Here is a 21,445-nt window from a genome sequence, read left to right as displayed (position 1 = left end):
CCTAGCTGTGTGCCCCTAGTCAAGTCACTTAGCTCTAATTGCCTAGCTTTTACTACTCTTCTGCCTTGAAGCCAATACTTAGTATTGATTCTAAGAGAGAAAATAAGGATTATTTAAAAAAAAACACTAGAAAGCATAGGAATAAATGAAATCTTTCCTAATATGATAAGTAACATCTATCTAAAGCAAAGAGCAAGCATTATCTATAATGAGGATAAACTAGATGCTTCCGTATAAGATCAGGGATGAAGCAAGGGTATCCATTATAACCACTGTTATTCAATATTATATTAGAAATGCTAGCTATAGCAAAAAGACAAGAAAAAGGAAATTGAAGAAATAAGCAAAGGTACCAAGGAAACAAAATGAGCTTTTTTGCAGATGATATGATGATATACTTAGAGAATCTTAGAGAGTCAACTAAAAAGGAAGTAAAAAATATGGATAACTTTAGCAAAGTTACAGAATATAAAATAACCCACACAAATGGTCAGCATTTTCTATATTTCTAATGAAACACAGTAGGAATAGTTAGAAAGAGAAATTCCAGTTAAAATAGCTGCAGATAGTATAAAATATGCTGGAATCTACCTGTTAAGTACGCCCAGGAACTATATGAACATAATTACAAAACATTTTTCATACAGATAAAGATAGAACTAAACAACTGGAGAAATATTAATTGTTCAAGGGTAGGCTGAGACAACAATCAGAAAAATGACAATACTAGCTAAAATTAGTTCATTACCAACATAATTAATTTACTTCCCAATACTAACAAACCACCAAAGAGAATATAAAAATATATAAAAAGAGATTTTATAAAATTAGGGAAAAATAAAATTAATCTGGAGAAATAAAAGGTCAAGATTATTGAGGAAAGTCAATAAAAATAAGTGAAGATGGCCTAGCAGTACCAGATCTCAAGCTATCGCACAGAGCAGAATCATCAAAACAATTTGCTATTTGAGAATAAATAGGATCGATGTAATAAATCAATGTAATAAGTTGGGCATACAACATATAGAAATAAGTGACCACAGTAATCTAGTGTTTGATAACCCAAAGAGCCACGCTATTGGGACAAGAGCTTACTATTTGGCAAAAACCAATGGAAAAACTGAAAAGTAATCTGGAAGAAACTAACCAACATTTCATGCCATATACCAAGATAAGATCAAAATTTGTACATGATTTAGACATATCATTAGCAAATTAGGGGAGCATAGAAAAAAATTACTTGTCAGATCTATGGATAAGGAAAGAGTTCATGACCAAACAAGAGATAGAGAGGATTCTTGGAGGGAAAATGAATACTTTTTTAATTACACAGAAATTAATTTTTTTTCACAAACAAAACCAATGCAATCATAATTAAAAGTGAAGCAGAAAGTAGAGGAAATTTTTTTTATAACAAGTTTCTCAGAAAAAGGTCTCTTTTCTCAAATATATTAGGCACTGAGTCAAATATATAAATATTAGTCATTCTCTAACTGATAAATGAATAAAGGAGATGAACAGGCAGTTTTCAGAGGAAGAAGCCAAAGTTATTAATAGTTACATGAAAAATGCTCTAAATCACTAATAATAGCAAAATGTCAATTAAAATGGTTCTAATGTATTATCTCACACCCACCTGATTGGCTAACATGGCAGAGAAGGAAAATGACAAATGTTGGAAGAGATATGGAAAAATAAGAACACTAATGCATTGTGGTGGAGTTGTAAACTGGTCCTACCATTCCAAGAATAATTTAAAACTATGTGTAAATGGTACAAATCTTTTTACCTAGCAATAATCATCATTTACCTTTACCCCAAAGAGATACAAAGAAAAGGAAAAGGACCTATATGTGCAAAAATATTTATTGCAGCTCTTTTTGTGGTGGCGGTGAATTGGAACTTAAGAGAGTGCTCATCCATTGTGGAATGGCTAAATAAGTAGGGGTATATGATTATGATGGAATATTACTGTGCTTTAAGAAATGGCAAAGTTAATGGTTTCAGAAAAACCTGGGAAGACATTTGAACTTATGCAGAGTGAAATAAGCAGCAGGAGTAGAACTTGGGACGTAGTAAGTAACAGCAATGTTATAGCAATAATCAACTTGAATGATTTATTTACTCTGATCAATAAAATTATTCATGACAATTTCAAAGAACTCATGTGGCAAAACTCTATCCACTTTCAGAGAGAGAACGGATTCACTTTGAGTGCAGACTGAAATATGTTTTCTTGCTTCTTTTTCTTTAGCAACATGGTTAATGTGGAAATATGTTTTGCATGACTTCATATGTACAATAGTATTGCATTTCTTGCCTTCGTAAGAGATAAGGAAAGGGCTAGAGAAGGGTGAGAAATTAGAACTAAAAGTTTTAAAAAGATTGTATCAAGAGAACATAAAGTGTATAATTTCTAAAGGAATGGAACAATGGCTTGCTTGCAAATGCTGAAGCCAGGAAAGAATGGCTCCTTTATACCCTCAGGAAGGCAGGGTAGTGATTTGTTGCCTGTGTGAACTATGGCAGATAGCTAGAACTACTGGGGCTAAGCCTCTGCATCTGTAAAATGGGGATTACAATCCCCAGCATATATTGAAGTTTCTTAGGCAATATTCTGGTTCTCCCTAATATACTCATTAGGTAATGTATATTATAGTTACCTGTCTCTGGGTTTTATCTTCTGCTAGACTCAAGTTCCATGAGGGCAACGATTGTGCCTTAATCTACATTTTATACATTCCCTCATTGCCTATCCATCTCTTCACCTGTGAAATAGCTTTTGAATGAATGAAGGAAAGAATGGATAACTAGCTGCTGCCTAACCAGGTAATTTAGCTAATTAATTAGTTAGCCTATACTTAGAGCAGGATTATGGCTACTCCCTTGAATTGTGGGGCAGGGAAGTCAAACCTTACAAAGAAGGACAAGGACACTGCTTGTCTTCACCAGCACTGAGCCTGTCTTGTTGGATTTCTATCTGTCAGCAATCATCAGGCAAACAGGGCTAATGAGTTTCATATTTCATTCCTTCCACCTCCCCCTTCTGCCTGATGACCAGTGGCAACTTTCCCATCTGACTTTAAAGTCGTGAGCAGAATGATGTTTACAGGGTTAGGGCTTTGGGGAAGATGATAGCACAGATGTAATACAGTATTCCAAAAAAGGAATGGGATATTTCAGAAAGGGTATCAGCCTGAGAGTTGGGCAACCTGGGCTCTGATCCATGGTCTTGCCTTTATTTGCCATATAGGTAAACAACCTTAAGCAAATCAGTTTGTTTCTCTGAGGCTCAGGTGCCTCAACTACAAATGAGGGGCTTTTACTAGATGTACTCCAAAACTCCCTTCCATCTCTAATTTTACTTAGTAATAATAGTAGTAGTAGTAATAATAATAATAATAATAGTTTTCATTTTGTAGCTCTTCAAGGTCATAATATAAACAAATTAGAGGAGCATGGAAGGAATTACTTTCAAGATCTATAGGTAGGTGTGAAGATTGAATTTAACACTTCTACGATTGTGAAAATGAAATTAATGAACTCTCCCCTGATTGTGAAAATGAAATTAGTGAACTCTCCCTTGATTGTGAAGATGCCCTTGTCTATTTTTAGATTTAATCACCGAAAGTGTAAACACCCTACTAACAAGTTGAGTAGGGAGATCTGCCCATTTTTAGATATAATCACCAAAAGTGTAAACATCCCACTTAATCATTAAGTGGGAGGTCTGTGACCCACGTGTGCAATAGTGGGTGACAAATCAGAATCGACTGACTGCCTCCTGGGCAGTGTTAAGCAAGGCTTAGGTATGATTTGTACACATAAAAAGTGGAGGAAGACACAGGAAGTGATGCAAAAGAAAGTGTCTTTAAAAGAGAGTGACAACTTCCTGGGTGGAGTTAAACTTGGACTTTGGTTTCTTCTGGAGTTCTACTGGCAGTTCTTTCTTTCTTTGGAGTGGAGGCTGGTGGAGAATCTGCTGACTGTACCCGAGACGTGATGAATGAAAGGCTGACTCCTTTCACACTGGATTTTCTGAAGAGACTAGCCTCAGGAGAGACTTCCCCAGGTCCTCAGCTTTGCCAAGGCCCAGGACTAACTCTCCCTGCTTGGGTTGAGCCAGGGGCCGGGAGTCAATTACTTAGTGCTTAGGCTAGATATTGTACCCTATCCTCTCTCTGATTTCTTACTCCATTCTTTCTACATGTTGTAAATAAATTATAAATAAATCTCCTTGGAATTAAAAAATCCTGGTGGCCCTATTTTAAATATAATATAGTCCAACATTTTTATAAATAACCCCTTTCCACCCTTACATAGGGGGAAGACTTGAAGACTTAACAAGGGATATGGCGAATCACAGAAGATAATAATAATGATAATGATAGCAACTAACATTTTTATAGAGCTTATGTGCTAGGTGATTACAAATGTTATCTTATTTAATCCTTACAACAACTTTGGGATGTTAAGTGCTATTACCATTTTATAGATGGTTAACTGACCTGTCCAGGGTCACACAGCTGGTAAGTGTCTGAGGTTGAATTTGAAATCAGGACTTCCTGACTCCAGATCCAGCACTCTATCCACTGTGCCATCTAGCTGCCTCTAAATAAGTAGATGAAATGGCCAATTATAATTATACAAATTTTAGAAGTTTTGCATAAACAAAAACAACCCAGTTAAATTTATTAGGCAAACAGTTAACTAGGAAAAAAATCTTTGCTGTGTATCTTCTGATAAAGGTTTAATTTACATTATATATAAGAAATGAAGTCAAAAGGATACAAACAGCTTTTAAGAAAGGGAATCCAAGCCATCTATAGTCATATAAAGTGCTCTTAATTACTAATAGAGAAATGAAAAATAAATAAAATTTGTGGTTTCACCCTGAACCAATTAAATTGGTAAAGTTGACCAAAAAAAAGAAAATGATAAATGATGGAGTACTATTGAGAAAACAGGCACAGTAATGTGCTCTTGGTAGAGCTGTGAATTGGTACAGCTATTTTGGAATTAAGAACTGTAAACCTTAAAATTCCTTAGACTATCAGTAAGAAATTTTCCAAGTTGGAAATTTCACCATTCAAATTCCTTAGACTATCAGTAAGAAATTTTAAGGTTTACAGAACTAAGTCCAAAAAGTAACTAAAATTTCATGTACTTTGACTCAGTGATATTGTTAAGAGGTCTGTGCCTTGAAGAGATCAAAGAAAGAGGGAGGGAACTCATATGTACACAAATATTTATAGTAGCTCTTTTTGTGCTGGCAAAAGAATAGGAAACTGAGGAATCAACTGGGGAATGGTAGAAGAAATTATGACATATAAATATATGCTATATAAAATGATGAAGAGGTTGGTTTCAGAGATACCTGCAAAGATTTGTATGAACTGAAAAGTGAAGTAAGAACAATTTATACTACCACAACAACATGGTAAAAAATTTTGAAAATCAAAAATCTTAGACTTGAGAACTCTGATCAATGAAGTGATGACCAAGTTTTCAGTGAATAGTTGAAGAATGCTCCATATTGTTATTTCACATGAAATATGTTACATTTAAACACTTCAAATACTAATTAGGGCATCTAGAATTTTTTTGCAGTGATTTCTTTGGTGTAGAAACTCTCTCTGTTGATCATGTAATCGTCTGTAACTTTTGGCTACAGGGACCCTTTCAAGGTTAAGTGACTTGACCAAGATTAACAGCTAAGTAACCGTCTGAGATTTTCCCAACTCCAAGCCCAATTCTATAGCCTCTGGGCCATGCTGCCTCTTATGTATAAGATCATGAGAAACTATAGTTCATTTAATGTTCTTGAAGAAATAATAGTAATAGCTAGTATTGACATAGTGCCTATTTCATGCCAAGCACTTTATAAATATTATCTCATTTTATTCTCCCAACAACGGAGGGAGATGGTTGCTATTATTTTCCCCATTTTGCATATGAGGAACCTGATGCAAAGAGAAATGAAGTGACTTACTCAGGGTCACACAGCTGGTATGTGCCTGAGGCTGGATTTTAACTCAGATCTTCCTGACTCCAGGACTAGTGCTTTATCCACTGTACCACCTTGCTCTTCCCACAGTGATACTGTGAAGAAGGTCACACAAATACTGAGATCACTGTTCTACAGATGTAGGAACTGAAGCTCACAGGCTTCAGAGGCTTGCCCAAGGTCATACAGATAGTATCTGAGCACAGTGGACAGAGTGCCAAGCTTGAAGTCAGGAAGTCTCATCTTCATGAGTTCAAATCTGGCTGTAGACACTAAGCAGATAGATGTGTGACCTTGGGCAAGTCACTTAACCTTGTTTGCCTCAGTTTCCTCATCTGTGAAATGAGCTAAAGAAGGAAATGGCAAACCACTCCAGTATCTTTGCCAAGAAAACCCCAAATGGGGCCACAAAGAGTCAGACATGCCTGAAAACAACTGAACAACAGGTCTTGACTCCAAGTTCTGTTTCCTTTCCTTCTCATCCTAAAACATCGAGTCCTATGGCTAGTCAGAGGCAAAATGGTAAAATGGATGAAGTTTGGTTGAGGGGAATTATTACTATTTTAAAATAACAAATTGTAAAAGCCTATTCACTTCTGCATTAGAAACCTTGGTTTCTTCAAAACTAAAGAAACACCTTCTCCATGAAATATTTCTTGATCCTCCTAGCTTTTACTGCTCTCCTCCTAGACTCTCCTTTGTACATATATTCCTTTTATATAAATATTTATATTTATGCTATTAATATACATGTTGGCTCTCTCAATAGAATATAGGTGTCTTTGGGGGTATAGATGGTTTAATTTTTGTCTTTATATCCCTAGGACCTAGTAGAGTGCTTAGCATATAAATTACATTTAAGAAATGTAATTAACTGTTAATTGATTGATTAAAAGAATTCAATGATTTACAAATTATTTTCCATATATTATATCATCTGAAACTTGCAATAACTCCATGTGGTATGGTAAACATTCATAAATATTCCCATTTTACAGAACAATGAGTCTGAGGTTCAAAAACTTGCCCCAGATCATAGAAACTAGTAAGTGGCTAAGTTGAGACACAAATCTGGGTCTTCCATTTCAAAATCCAATGATTTTTTTTTCTATTGCATCATATCTACTATAAAAAGGATAGGGTCTAATAATAGTTTGGAAGGTGTTTTTGGTGGAATTTTTATTTGTTGGAAGTTTTGTTATGAAAGACAGAAGTAAAATGGCAGATGTCCAGTAAAGGAGAACTCACTATTCCCTGCGATAATCCACTCTACTTTCTAGTGGGTTTAATTATTAAGAAGATTTTTCCTCTCATAAGGTCAAAATGTGCCCATGTCAACTTTTTTCCCCCTTCTACTTCGCTAGGAAATTGGTTCATTTGGCTGGTGCTTTTGTCTCTCCCAGGAGTGCATCCAGCTCTAGCTCCAGCATCCAGAGACCTCTACTTGACACAGGTGCAGTATCTCCTCTTCATCTTTAGTTATCACTCTCATGAACTCACTGTTGAAGAGCCTGGGACATCTATGATGCTTTCTTTGCAAGTCCAGGCTGACTTAGTTAAAAGGTTATTTGTCCCCAGAGGGTTTGTTAACTGAAGTGCCTACTATGACCTCAGCTTCATCCCTGGTCCAGACCTGTTTGGGCCCCCCCAACTCACCCTGGATGTCATCATTGAACATGCAGTACTTGTTACGATATTTTTGGAGCAGGCGAAAGGCGTTGGCATTGGCAAAATCTTCAAACTGGATGAGGCAGTTTATTCCAAACCTGTAGGCAGAGGAAGAAATGAGAGCATGTGGCATCCTCTCTATGACTTTGCCCAGGTAGACCCACATTGAGGCATGGCAGGAATGTGTGTGTGTGTGTGTGTGTGTGTGTGTGTGTGTGTGTGTGTGTGTGAATAACATAATGTTTACTGGAGGCAAAAAAACCCTAATGTCAAAAAGAGAAAAGGACAATAGATTTGGAGGCAGAAGCCCTGTTAGTTCTGCTATTTTCTACACAAAGGACCTTGGACAAGTCCTTTCCTGGGACTCTGTTTCCTCATCTGTAAAATATTGGTGGGGGCAGTTGGACTGGATAATTCCTTCCAGTTCTAAATCCTATGATGCACTGAACACCTTTGGCATTTGGTTGGCTGGACAGAATTTTGAAGACTAGGTCTAGCTTATCCTTTCAAAGGGAAGAAGAGAAACCTAAAATGGAACTTCTTTGTTTTGGGTGGTCACTAGGATCTAACAGCATAGCCTCAGTTTCAGTGTACTTGGAAGGGTTGTTAGTAGGGGTGAGGCTGGCAATGAATATCTCCATGGGCTATGACTATCCCAGAAATTCAGAAAGCTCCCCTGTTGACCAAAAAAGCAATGCAAAGTTCATAGAATCATAGAATTTTAATTGATTTCCATTTTAAGACTTTACTAGTATAGGAATCCCCTCAATTTCTCTAGCATGAAGTCATCTAACCTACATTTGAAAAACTTTCGGTCAGAGGGAAGCCACTGGTCACTCAGGAAGACCACTTTATTTTTGTATTAGTTAAGTTGTTGGTAGGATTTTTCTTACACTGTTTCTCTGTGGTTCCTGGTTCTGTCCTCCCATGACAGACAGAAAAAAACTAATCCCTCTTTGACATGACAGTTTCAAATACTTAAAGATAATGTCTTATCATCGCTCTACGCTAAACATCTCTAGTTCCTTCCTTCCTCATAGGGCCTAATAACCTCCTGAACAGATAATCACAGGACACTGAAGCAGGCTTATAAATGGGCTGTTTCCTTGCATGTTGCCATCACCTCAAAATGTCCACTCCTCCCCCACCGCCTCTCCTAGCCCTTGGACAATGCCTGAAATCCTCACTTAAGAGATAACATATTTTTGTGCAGATTCCAGTTGACAATTGACATCCTTCTGTCACCAATGAACACTTCTTTGTAAATTACACTTTGCGGCTCTTTTTCTGGCATGTCCCTGGTCAAAAATCTAATCTCCAATTGAGAGTTGATTTGAAAAAGGGAAGAGAACAGCATTCAGGGCTGTGGAAACTGCCCTAGATGGCAGATTTTCATGGAGAACACAGCAGAGTGCCTAGCTTCATTATACCATAAGGGCACTGGGCATCTTAGAGGGACAGAATAGTGTTATAAAGACAGGGATACTAAAAGGACAGAGAAGAAGGCATCCACTATTTAAAAAAAACAAACCCTTACCTCACATCTTAGCAATGGAGCTTAACTTACTCAGGGTCACACAGCTTCAAAGACTGAGGCCAGATTCGAATCCAGGATCTGCTGTCTCAACCCACTGGGACACCTAGCTACCCTTTAAGCATCCATTGATAATTTTGCCTGCAATTTAAACTAAGAATTTTCTTCCCCTAATAGCTGCAACATCACTGTGTAGCAAGTATTTGATTATTTTTAATTCTCTCACCTTATAAAAGATCTATGTCAGGGATAGAAGAAACATTTGATATCACTGAGTCAAAATATCTTACTTTATAGGCAGGTAAAATGAAGGTTATAGAGGGAAGTGAATGATCCAAGGTCGTACACACAGCAGGTTAATGACAGAATTGAGACTATCATCCAGTTTTTTGAACTTTTGGCATGCTCGTCCCATTTCAGCTCAACAACTCATAGAATCACAGAATTTTAAGGTTAGATGCAATGGTGTGCCAGAGAAAGTTTAACGATTAATTCTCTGGCTGGGGGGGGGGGCAGAAAAAGTAACAATGACACACTTTTTGGTTTATTCTATATTAGAAACATTTTCTAAATCATTTTCTTAAGTTTGAAAATCAAGAAGATAAGAAATCAAGCCCTGATTTGTAGCATTTGCCACTGAAATTTTGACAAGCATTTATTATGAGTAGATAATAAGCTGGCTCTAGTACACGCCTGACTGGAAGAGGACTTAGAGATAATTTAATTCAATTCCTTCATTTTCCACATGAAGAGACTGAGGCAAAAGGGTGCTATGTGAAAGAACGTAAAGTATTCTTTTAGATGGCAAAGCTTTAGTCAATAAACTAAAGAACTGAGGGGAATAGGTGGCATCTTCTTCACTGCTGCCTACTGAATGCATAGGATGCCTAAGAAAAAAAGCAGATTTAGGAAATGAACATCTGGTTAAGAAGATGTTTTGTGTATAATCTATAGCCAATTGCTTGCCTTCATAAGTTGGGGGCAGGGGAAGGAAAAAAGGAGAAAATTTGGGATTCAAAATAAAAAAAATAAATATAAAAATAAATGTTTAAGATATAAGTAAAAATAAAAATAAAATAAATATATGTATATATTATATATATATAAATAAAACATAAACATTTAAGAAAAAGAGGATAGTATCTGAGAAAGGGATTTGGATATCTGGACCATGGTTTAAAATGTAGGAATGGAGTACATATATCTACTAAGGTCTAGAAAGAATGCATTACCCTATATTTGAGCAAATCCAGTCAAAAGAAATTTAAACTGAAAAGGAAGGGCAGGGAGAAAATTGCTTATTTTCACCTACCAAGATAAATGCCCTAGAGGCTTGGTGAATCTATGGAAACATACAGATGGTGGCAGCTTTCCTCCTCCATCTCCTCCCATCTCTGCCATGTCTGAGGACATTTCTCCCATCACCTACCCCTATGCCCAGCAGCCCAATGAGAATGCTTCCTCCCTCCCCTTTCTGGGATAAGGAGGAAGCTCACATGCAAGTGAGGGTCATAATTTGGGCACTCAGTCTCTAAAAGGTTCACCATCACTGCCCTAGACAATAGTTATGATGTAGGAAGAATAGCAGTTGAGATACCCTATAACTGATAGGAGATGAAAAATTCTCCCAAAGGAGCCAGCAATGAAACCCTTTGCCTCCAATGTCTATAAAGAAATCCATCAAGTATAACCATAGAGGTCTCTTAAAACTCTGACAGAATTCTGTGATTCTGTGAAATGATTTGCCCAACATCACACTACTATTTAGTGGTAGAATGGTCAGATCCTCTCACCCCTTTTGGGCCTGGGGCTCTTCCATGGCAAAATAAAACGGCATGCCTTCCTAGAAGAATAAAGATTGGCCAAGGCTTGCATTGGGTGTGAATTTCAAACATTTGGGAAGAAAATAAAATGTTTTCTGTGGCTAGTGACATTTCCCTCCCCACTATTCCTACGGAATGCCTCCTGCTCACAAACCCTTGATTTTCTTCTCTTAGCAGAGAGAAGGCTGAATACTGAAAAGGTCACACTCCAGAGCAGTACAACACATGCAGGCTCTCAAATACACACAGTTGATGACCTTTAAACAGATCTATTCTCCAGTGCCAGGAGATAATTTCTCTTCTGAATTCACTCCACAGGGTACTTATTTCTCTTTGCTTGTGCTCATAAGAGCCAGCTAACACACAACAAAGTTCATAGCAAACAAAGGCATCTAGTCTATTTTCTGGACTTTAGAGAGCCTAAGTAACAAAAGCAGTGACAAGAATAAGGAGCTAATATTCAAAGAGTACTTAAGGTTTGTGGAATGGTATGTACATGATATTTCTGTGATAAAGCTGCCAGCTAGATCTCTTTTCTCTGGAGTATAAAAAAGCATCACTTGATTCCATGGTCTTTACCCTTCACAAAAGCAATCTATCCTTACTTATTATTATGCTCATTTGGAAACAGTGGAAAATAAGTTTCAGGGAAGATCAGAGAGCATGGATTTAAAGCTGGAAGGGAACTTACAGGTCACTTAGTCCAAAGACCCCTTTTCACAGAGAAGGAAACTAGGCCAGTGTTCAGTGATTGATCCAAGGTCACACAGTAGATGGAAGAGCCAGGATTTAGGGTTGAACTGAAGTGATATTGGGCAAATCACTTAAAGTCTTTGGGTCCTTAGGATCCTTTAACTACAAAACAACAGGGTACAGTAGCTAACTCTTTTCTAAGGTCCCTTTGCAACTCTGCATCTATGATTGCTGTTAATCTAGATCCTCAGGGAGATGCACTCAGTGCCAAGTACTGAATGGGCAGTGAATACATTAAATGAAACACTCTTTCTATGCCACTACTCACTGCTTTGGATAATTCTTCAAAAATAATTTTTTTCTGTCAATTTAATTATCATCAATAAACCAAACCTTTTAGTATACAGTTAACAGAAGAATACTATATGTGACACTGGCTTTCTAGTTTTTAAAAGTATACATTGCAGTTAAGATGATAGGGGAAAAGAATTTTATTTTTTAAAAAAGTAATGCTTTGGAAGCATCCATTAGAAGAAAATATAAGGAAAACAGCTTCACCAATACCTATAATAACAACCTATGTAGACAAACTACTTGAGGTAGACAATAACAACTTATGTAGACAAAACACCCCAAAGGGATAGGTATCACTCCCATTTTACAGATGAGGTTGTTAAGTGACTTATGCAAGGTCATATGAATAGTAATCAGCCAATAAACATTTATTCAGTGTCTTCTATGTAAGAGGCACTGTGCTAAAAGCTGAAGGAGGATAGAGAGCCAAAAACAAAGCAGTCCTTGCCATCAGGGAGCTTACTTTCTACTTGGGGAAAAACATTTATATAAATAAGTATATAAAATATACAAGTGTAAAGTCCTGCTTCTTTTATATGAAGAGAGTTTTGCTAACTGAACAAGACAGGAAATAGGCTTTGGGGAGAAGAAAACAAACTCCAGTTTAAAGAGAGTTAACTTGAGAAGGATGTGAGCTACAATTCTTTTTGCATACAAACAATTTTGATTGCAAAAGGGAGAAGAAAAAGAACGTTTGTTTATAAAAAACCAATAAAACTGAATTATGAAGAAACACAGCTTTCATATAAATGTGAGATAAGACAGATGGCTAGGGAGAACTAAACAGAACTTAGAGGGCCCATTAAAGGACAAAGAAATGACTCAGGATTCAGGACAGTGTGGTACCCAGGGTTATTTGCATCACACTGTTTTTAGAGCTTGAGAGATTGAAACCCACAAAACAATCAATCAAATATATATGTTTTGGAGACTATTGCCTTGTTCAAGGGGCTATTGTGGTGGTTTACATCATGCACACCATGAACTTATTTATACAAATGAGCATTTTTCATTGGGTGGGAGAACACAAGCAACTGGGGAAGGAAAGAGATGAAAAAAGGATTGATGTAAGTGAGAGATCCTAGACTTAAACCTAAGCCTTCCTATTTCAAATCTATTACCTTATTCATTACCTACTCTAACTCTCATTCATGAAATGCCTCTATGAAAACCCAACTGGCAATATTTGACTGGTTCTATTAGAATTACAACATATGCTTATAATAAAATAAAATAATAAGGCTGCATTCCTTTTAAGTGCTCTGTAATTTAGAGTTTCTACTAGGTCAAGCTGGCCTTCTCCCAATGCATCTGATTTGGGGAAGTCTAATTATCTTTGGATATATAACTATTGGATTTGGGAAATCTGGCTTCAATTCATTTCAACTCAGTTCTACAGATTTTATTAAGTGTGTAGTATGTAAAAGGCACGAAGATGAATATAGAATAGTTCCTTCCCTCAAGAAACTTACATTCTACTGATGGATATAATATGTGCAAAGATAATTAAATATAATTTGAACAAGAGAATACTAATGACACTTGGGGTCAGGAAAGGATTTTTGTAGATTTTTGTGTTATAAGCTGAATTTCAAAGGAAGCTAAGGAACCTCGGACATGGAAGTGAGGAACAAGCATGTTCCAGGAATGATGAGATGTGGCTGCTGTACTCTCATAGAGTTAGATGGAATGTCTAGCTGGGAGAAGGGAAAGAAGACCAGTTTGGGTAAAAAGCTGAATTTGTGAAGGGGAAATACAGTATTGAGAAATACTTAAAACACTGATATCCAGCATTTTAAATGATCTACTTATGCCTGACTAAAGCAGCCATGCTGACAAGTAGAGGAAGGAGCCCATCAATTTTTAGGACATGTAGACAGAGACAGAGTATGTGACTTTTGTAGTTTATGCGAGGCCATACATGAAGAAATGGCACATAGTCTTTCTGAAAGCCTTAGGTTTTCATTTACTCAGGGTATCTCTGAAGTCTCCAAAGCCATCTCCATTAGGAAATATATGTGACTGTAATTATGTATGGTAACAATATGGCATAATGGACATTTTACTTCAGTCAAGAGATCATTGAATCATATAATCACAGAACTTGAAGGGATGTCAGAGGTCTGAACAGTACCTGAACAATAACCTTCTTTAGAGTATATCTGACAAATGCTTATCCAACCTTTGCTTGAAATCCTCTAATGGGGGAGGACTCCCTACCTCCCCAGGTATCCTATTCCATTTTTGAATAGCTATAATTATTGGAAAGTTTTTTTCCTCACTCCAAACATGGATGATATTCAAGCAAAATAAATTCATGCATTAGCCACCACTCACTGAAAATAAAAATAAAAACAAAAAACCAACAAGGTCAGTTTGTGTTCTTGAGTCCATCACCTTATCTGGAGGTAAATGGCATGTCCCATTAGGAGACCTCTGGATCTGATCAAAATTTCTAAATCTTTAAAAGTTATTTGCCTTTACAATATTGTCATTATTGAATAAATTGTTAACCTGGTTCTGCTCACTTCACTTATGAAGCCATCCCCTTTATTTCTTATAGTGCAATAGCATTCCATCACAATCTTATGCCACAACTTGTTCAGTCATTCTACAGTTATGGGGCATTTCCTCAATTTCCAATTTTTTGCTACCACAAAAGGAATATGTTTGTACATATGTGCCCTTTTCCTCTTAGAAAGTTTTTCTTGACATCAAGTTTAAATCTGCCTCTTTGAAACTTCCATCTAGTGGTCTTAGTTTTTGCCTTCTGGGGTTAAGCAGAACGAGTCCAATCCCTCTTCTGTATGATAGCCTTACAAATACTTGACAGTTTAAAAATTATCTTAAGCCTTCTCTTTTCTCGGCTAAATGTGACCAGGTCTTTTCTCTAATCCACAAATGACATGATCTCAAACTTTAGTTAGGACTAAATCTAGAACAAGTCCAAATTCTGCCATTCACTTTCCAATATGACATTGGGTAGGTCTCCTCATTGGGGACCCTGTTTTCTCATCTTTATGAGTATTTGGCTAGATGGGAGGAGTTCTTAACCTTTTTTTTTTTGTGCCATGGACTCTTTTGGTAGTCTGCTGAAACCTATGGGTTTTTTTAAACCCTTAACTTTCCACTTTAGAATCAATACGATGTATTGGTTCTAAGGCAGAAGAGAGGTAAGGGTTGGTTAATGGGGGTTAAGTGACTTGCCCAGAGTCACACTGCTAAGAAGTGTCTGAGGTCAAATTTGAACTTAGGACCTCCCATCTCTAGGCCTGGCTCTCAATCCACTAAACTACCCAGCTGCCCCAGAAATCCATGTTTTTAAATGCATAAAATAAAGAGGATTAAAAAAGGAAACCAATTATATTGAAATAAAGTTACCAAAGTATTAAAAATTCTAAGTTCATGGATCTCTTGAAATCTATCCTTTAAAGTCCTTTTAGTTTTAGTATTTGTCAGTTCTAGGACCCCAGTTTGTTTATGTCCTCCAGACTTGAAAAAGTTCTCTCCTCCAATGTCAGCTAATGAGCTACAGTGGATTCTCCATATCCTCTCAGTTAGTCAGTCCCCAAATGCACTTTTAAACTCTTTACACTATAGATTCTGGCAGTGCTGGAGGAAACTTCTAATACAGTTACAATTAAAAAAATTCTGAAGTGGTAGATGAGAACCAATCCAATACAAACAGAGAGCTGCCCAGACTGCACTCTGGGAATCCACTGGGAAGTGGTCTTAGTGCAAAAGCATTCTAAGGGCACTCTGAAAAAGCTGAAGGTTTTGTGGGTAGAATTAAATTTTTTTCTTCTCTCCACCTTTCCTTCACCTGCATTTTCCTCCAAGCAATTAATAAGTTCCAGTACATAAGTAAGAACCAACTGATAACTCTAACACAAATCAGTTTTTGGATATGAGGAGTCATAGAATTATCTGACTTAGAGCTGGAATGGATGTCAGTGGTCAAGTCCAAACCCCTTCATTTTGCACAGGAGTAAAATGAAACCTGAGCTGACCTCTATAATCTGCTTAAGGTGGTGGAAGCTTTATGTATAACTGCTAGCTTGATCCTGCCCTTCGAGGAATTAGAAAGATGACAAATAGCCCTTCTCTTTCCATTGAGATAGTAAACAATGGGTAACCTGAGATTAGATCAGAACATACTTTAGGCAGTCTTTCTGATGACTTGCTACACACCCCAGCACATACCATTCCCTCAAACATCTGGAAGCAATTGACCTCTTCTAGGTCTGAATAAACATTAGGGACCCATGACTATAGGTGAGTTCGGTCAGACATTTCTCAGGGAGGAACAATGAAAAGTGACCATCAACATTTTTGTATCTTTCACTGGACAATACCTGCCCCCGCCACCCTTTATTTTTTAAAAAACCATTCAGGGGAAACATCAACCATCACCTAACTGAATGCTATTTCCTTTCCTTTCAGGAACTAGTGTTGGTATAATTGTGGATTCTCTAGATAGAGAATAAAGAAATTCTACTTCTCTCCCCTACCCTCCCACCCATCTTCTCTTCTCTTCTCTTCTCTTCTCTTCTCTTCTCTTCTCTTCTCTTCTCTTCTCTTCTCTTCTCTTCTCTTCTCTTCTCTTCTCTTCTCTTCTCTTCTCTTCTCTTCTCTTCTCTGCAGAGCAGAAGTGAATAGACTTCAAGAGGTCAGAATTGAAAAGAGACCATCTGGTGCTAGAAATGTGATGACAGCCTGATTCTCTTAGCTAGGCAATGAGAATTTGAGATACTATGAGATAATTTGAGAACTTGAATAATAAAAGATGGTCTCTGAAGTCACTTCCAACTTGAATGTTCTAGGCTCTGTGATTCTTGTCTTTGTATTTCCAAAGCCTAGCCCTCTACTTTATAGTATATATCAGTGTTGGTGAAGTATTGGCATGCATACTGAGTTGGCTCTGGGGAAGCTGCTCCATCCCCCACCCTCTCCTTCCCATCACCCAAGGACATTTTTTGGCATGCTCTGCCCCTCTGTCCAGCCACCCAGAATGAACATTTCCTCCCTCCACTCTCTGGAGTAATGTGGGAGGTTCACAGGCAGCTTGAAATTGCAGTTTAGGCACATGAACTTGAAAACCTTTGCCAATGCTGATATTATACAGTATACACTGTACTAGCTATAGCCTAGCATATAGTTGGCATTTATTAAGTGTCTGTCTGAACTGATGAATGAACTGATTCTAGGTCTGATCCGAGGCAGAACAACCCGTGTAAAAAGGCTCCCTTCCCAGAGTTAAAACAGGCCATTATTTCCGAGTCAAATTTCTGTTCCAAGTAGGTCTTGATGGCCTCTTCTGGGATTCATTTCAGGTTTGTGGACTCAGAATTACAAGACAGCTGACCATTGGGCAATGACAGTTTGGGGGGGGTTAGGGTGCACCTGATGCTTCCAACCATGTATACCACTAAAAGATTCTTTCTTGAAGCAAGGGAAGTAAAATTGGCTTTTCAATTCCATCTACTGTGCTTCAGGGCCTTTCAATCTGAAGGGTCTAGAGGTATCTAGAGGTAGAGGAGTAGCTATTTGCTGTCACCAGCAACAATGCAGCAGTACTGGGACAGAGCAGAAGTTTTCCTTGGCCAACTACTATTCTTCCTTAGGCAGCCAGACTGGCTGGCTCCTAAGACATGTTTCTAAAGAGTTAGATTCCTATATGTCAACTAACCGGATGGCCAAAGGAAACCATCACCTCTAAGCAAAAGTCCTAGAATAATGCTGTCTTCCTTCAGGGTACTAAACTGATAGAAAGCTTAGCCCAGACAGAAAACACTTTAGAATTAGCCTGGATTTCCTTGCAAATTTCCCTGTTTGTCTGATTTCCTGAACAAATTTATAAATGATGCCAAAAGTCTTTACCAGTACTGGATGAAGATGGTGCCTGACCTGCTGACTTCTTGGCCTATCATACCCCAATGGTCCTTTTCCTTATTTGTTTTTTCTGGCAAGTCCAAACATTTTCTCATAAAGTCTATGGTTCTTTCACCCAGTAACTCATGTCTACTAAAAGTTTTTGACTCTAGATTTTTTCTCAATTTCCCAATTGAAGATTTTAATACCAATAGCCTTAGCATTAAGTGGTTGTGAATCACAGAACAATATTATCTGCAAAGAAATGAAAATAACTTGTGTCCAGAGGGCAATGGAAAGTTCCATAGTGATAATGTATAGACTGCGGGACTAATAAAGAATTAGAATTAGAATAAAGTATATTATTAAATAAATGCATGTCTTGAGAAAAAAAAAGAGCCTGTTACATTGAGATAGCAAGGGATATTGCATGGATACATCATGTACAAAGTCAGGAAAAATCAAAGAAAGTCCAGAGCAGGTGTGGATGGCCATTTTATGATGAATTTATGGAGGGACACAGACAAGAGTTTATAATTCAGGCAAGGGGTGGAAGAGTCATGATTTACCATTTTTGAGAGGTATTAGGACATGGCGTCTATGGGTATTTGCATCTAAGTTTCTTTCATCTTTCTTGATTTCTCTGTGTGGTTGGTCCCTCTAATGCTACAAATTGCAATCCTCGTCCCTGCCTTCAGGTAGATTATCTTTATGACTTGCTGGGGGCCCCAAAAATAATTTTTTTCTGACAACCTTTTGAAGGTGTGTTTCTACAAAGTTAGTTATAACTGGGTTCTCAAAATAAAAGACAGATTATCACTGGTGCCATATCTGAAGCCTTTCCAACTTGACAGGATACATCAGAGCCTTTACTCTGGGGAGCAGAACTTTCAAGAATCCAGAGTTACTTCAGAGAGTGGTGAATGTAGTGTAGGTGTTCTTTCAGTATTTAATGAGTGAATGTAGTGTAGGTGTTCTTTCAGTATTTATGACCAATTATTTTCCTGAGTAGATTTTCTACTCATCAATGAAGTTATTGTTTGCTCCTCATTTTCTAAGAAGACCCAGTGCCATCCTGGGGTGGTCTTGACTTGCAAATGAATTGGATCCAAGTTGCCCAAAGTCATCAATCTCACTCTTATCTTCCAGAGATATCCAAGACCAGTGATAATACAAAAGTCAAGTTGACTGGTGATGGTCCTGGATACAGTGGATGATCTTGGCCTCTTTGATGTCTGACCATTTTTGATGATGGCTTTGATGTCTAGGTGCCCTACAGTGCCATCTCAGTCTAACTTCATGGCTGCTAGAACAAAATTATTATCATATAATTTACCCATTTGGCCAGGAAAAATCCTCAAATGCTTGGGCTAGATAGACCTCTCCCTAACTCACTGATGGGTTTGAGATTTGTCAATTACCTTCAACCTGGTTTAGCTCATCTATTGGGCCAGTTTTATCAGGGTATTATAGGTGCTCCTGCTACAGTTTCTAGGAGCCACAGACAAGAATTGAGTGAAAAGTGGCCCCCACAGGCAAATGGTCAACTCTGGAAAGGGCATGGCAAGCCTTTATATCAGAGGATACAATCTTTAACACCCCATACATCCTCCCCACACCCAATGAAGTAGATTTTTGGGGGGAAAACACTATTGCAACCTTCTCCATAAAGTATGATGTTTGACTGTTCTCACCTACACTAATCTCCTTTTCTGATAATCTATTTTCTGTAGTACTGTTTCTGTTGTAGATATTTTGGCCTTTAACCGGATACTATTCCTCCTCTTTGATCTTATGGTTCTTGGTATTCTTCTTGGGACGATGATCACATTCTGCTCATAAAACTACTCTTTCTTGGGTTTTTGATAGTTTAAGATCCTCTCAAACTCTAATAAATGTTAACATCAATGCCATCAGAGGCATTTCTCTCTCTCTCTCTCTCTCCTCTCTCTCTCTCTCTCTCTCTCTCCTCTCTCTCTCTCTCTCTCTCTCTCTCTCTCTCTCTCCTCTCTCTCTCTCTCTCTCTCTCTCTCTCTCTCTCTCTCTCTCTCCTCTCTCTCTCTCTCTCTCTCTCTCTCCTCTCTCTCTCTCTCTCTCTCTCTCTCTCTCTCTCTCTCTCTCTCTCTCTCTCTCTCTCTGCTTCTCCTTGGGGATCTCCTCTATTACCATAGTTTTGATTACTACCTATTGGCACCTCAGACTTAACAAGTTCAAAACTGAATTTAGTAATTTGAAGGGCTGTCATGCAGAAGAGGGATTAGACCTGTTCACTTGGCCCCAGAAGGCACAAGTAGAAGCACTGGGTAGAAGTAAAAGAGAAGTGTATTTAAGCTTGACAGGTTAGAGACAGGGACAGAGACTACACCTGTGATTTCATGGGTACAGGGAAATCCAAGATAAGGCAACTTCTTTCATCAGTGCAAATTGGCTTTTTCCTCTTCAACTTAATAGCTTTAGAGTTGCCTAGAAAAATTAAAGGATAAGTGACTTGCCTAGCATCATGCAGCCCATATGTGTCAGAGTTGAAGCTTGAACCCAAGTTCTTGACTGAGGTAATTTCTATCTATGATGACTCTCTGTAGGTTTGATACAAAAAAAGACAAAAGCTATCTAACAATTATACCTGTCTAAAAGTGAAATGGCCTCCCTTAGGACATAATGGGGTCCTCTTCCATAAAGGCTAGATGCTTACTTATTGGGAAAAATTGTAAAGGAGAATTCTGTTTAGCTACAGAGCTTGGACTATAGAATCTCTGAAGTCCTTTCCATCTGAGAGTTCATTATTTTCTTGCCAACTTGTCTATTTTTGTTAAAAGGCACCATTTTCCCATCACCAATGCTCAAAATTACAGGGTGATCTTTGACTTTTCCTTTTCTCACCCCCACATACACTCTATTCCTAATTCCTACTGACTCTTCCTCTACAATCTCTCTCATAGGGTCATTCTCCAAGGTTAGGCTCTCATTTATTTATTCATCTCATATAGATAGTTCTGAGTCAATTACTGTATGTATATTAGCTTATCTCCCCCCACTTGGCTGAAAACTCCATGAGAATAAGAACTATATCTTATTTATTTTTGCATCTCCCCTACAGTCTCCAGGCATAATGGATTGAATATACCAGCCCCCCAATAAACATTTAAAAAATACATTTTGTTAACATCTTTTGTTTTTATATTACCTATGTTTCTAACTTATCCTTCCTATAGAATAATTTCTTCAAATAAAACATTTAAAAAGAGGAGAGAAGAAAACTTAGCAAAATTAACAAGTGTATATACATTAAAAAGTCTGTCATTACATGCACTATTCCACATGTTATAGACCTCCATCTTCATAAATAAAAATGGAGGAAATAGCATTTCTACTCTTCTTTGGGGCAAAGCTGAGTTATTATAATTCTGTAGTACTAACATTCTATTGCTTTGTCAATCAACTGGCTCTTGATTGATTAGCATTTATTAAATATCTATTATATGCCAAGCATTGGAG

The 21,445-nt window shown here is 37.6% G+C and overlaps 1 protein-coding gene across 1 annotated transcript in view; it reads right to left on the bottom strand.

Moving 5' to 3' along the window:
• Positions 1 to 21,445, bottom strand: part of ME3 (malic enzyme 3) — a 309,466-nt gene that overhangs the window by 25,184 nt on the left and 262,837 nt on the right. The window contains exon 8 of the mRNA XM_007490831.3: positions 7,664 to 7,773. Within this exon, the coding sequence (XP_007490893.1) occupies positions 7,664 to 7,773 (110 nt within the window). The remainder of the gene's footprint in view (positions 1 to 7,663; positions 7,774 to 21,445) is intronic.

Source organism: Monodelphis domestica, chromosome 4 (genome assembly GCF_027887165.1).
Source record: "Monodelphis domestica isolate mMonDom1 chromosome 4, mMonDom1.pri, whole genome shotgun sequence".
Lineage (NCBI taxonomy): Eukaryota > Metazoa > Chordata > Mammalia > Didelphimorphia > Didelphidae > Monodelphis > Monodelphis domestica.
Note: the sequence above shows the minus strand (reverse complement) of the source record. Positions and strands in the feature narration are given on the sequence as shown.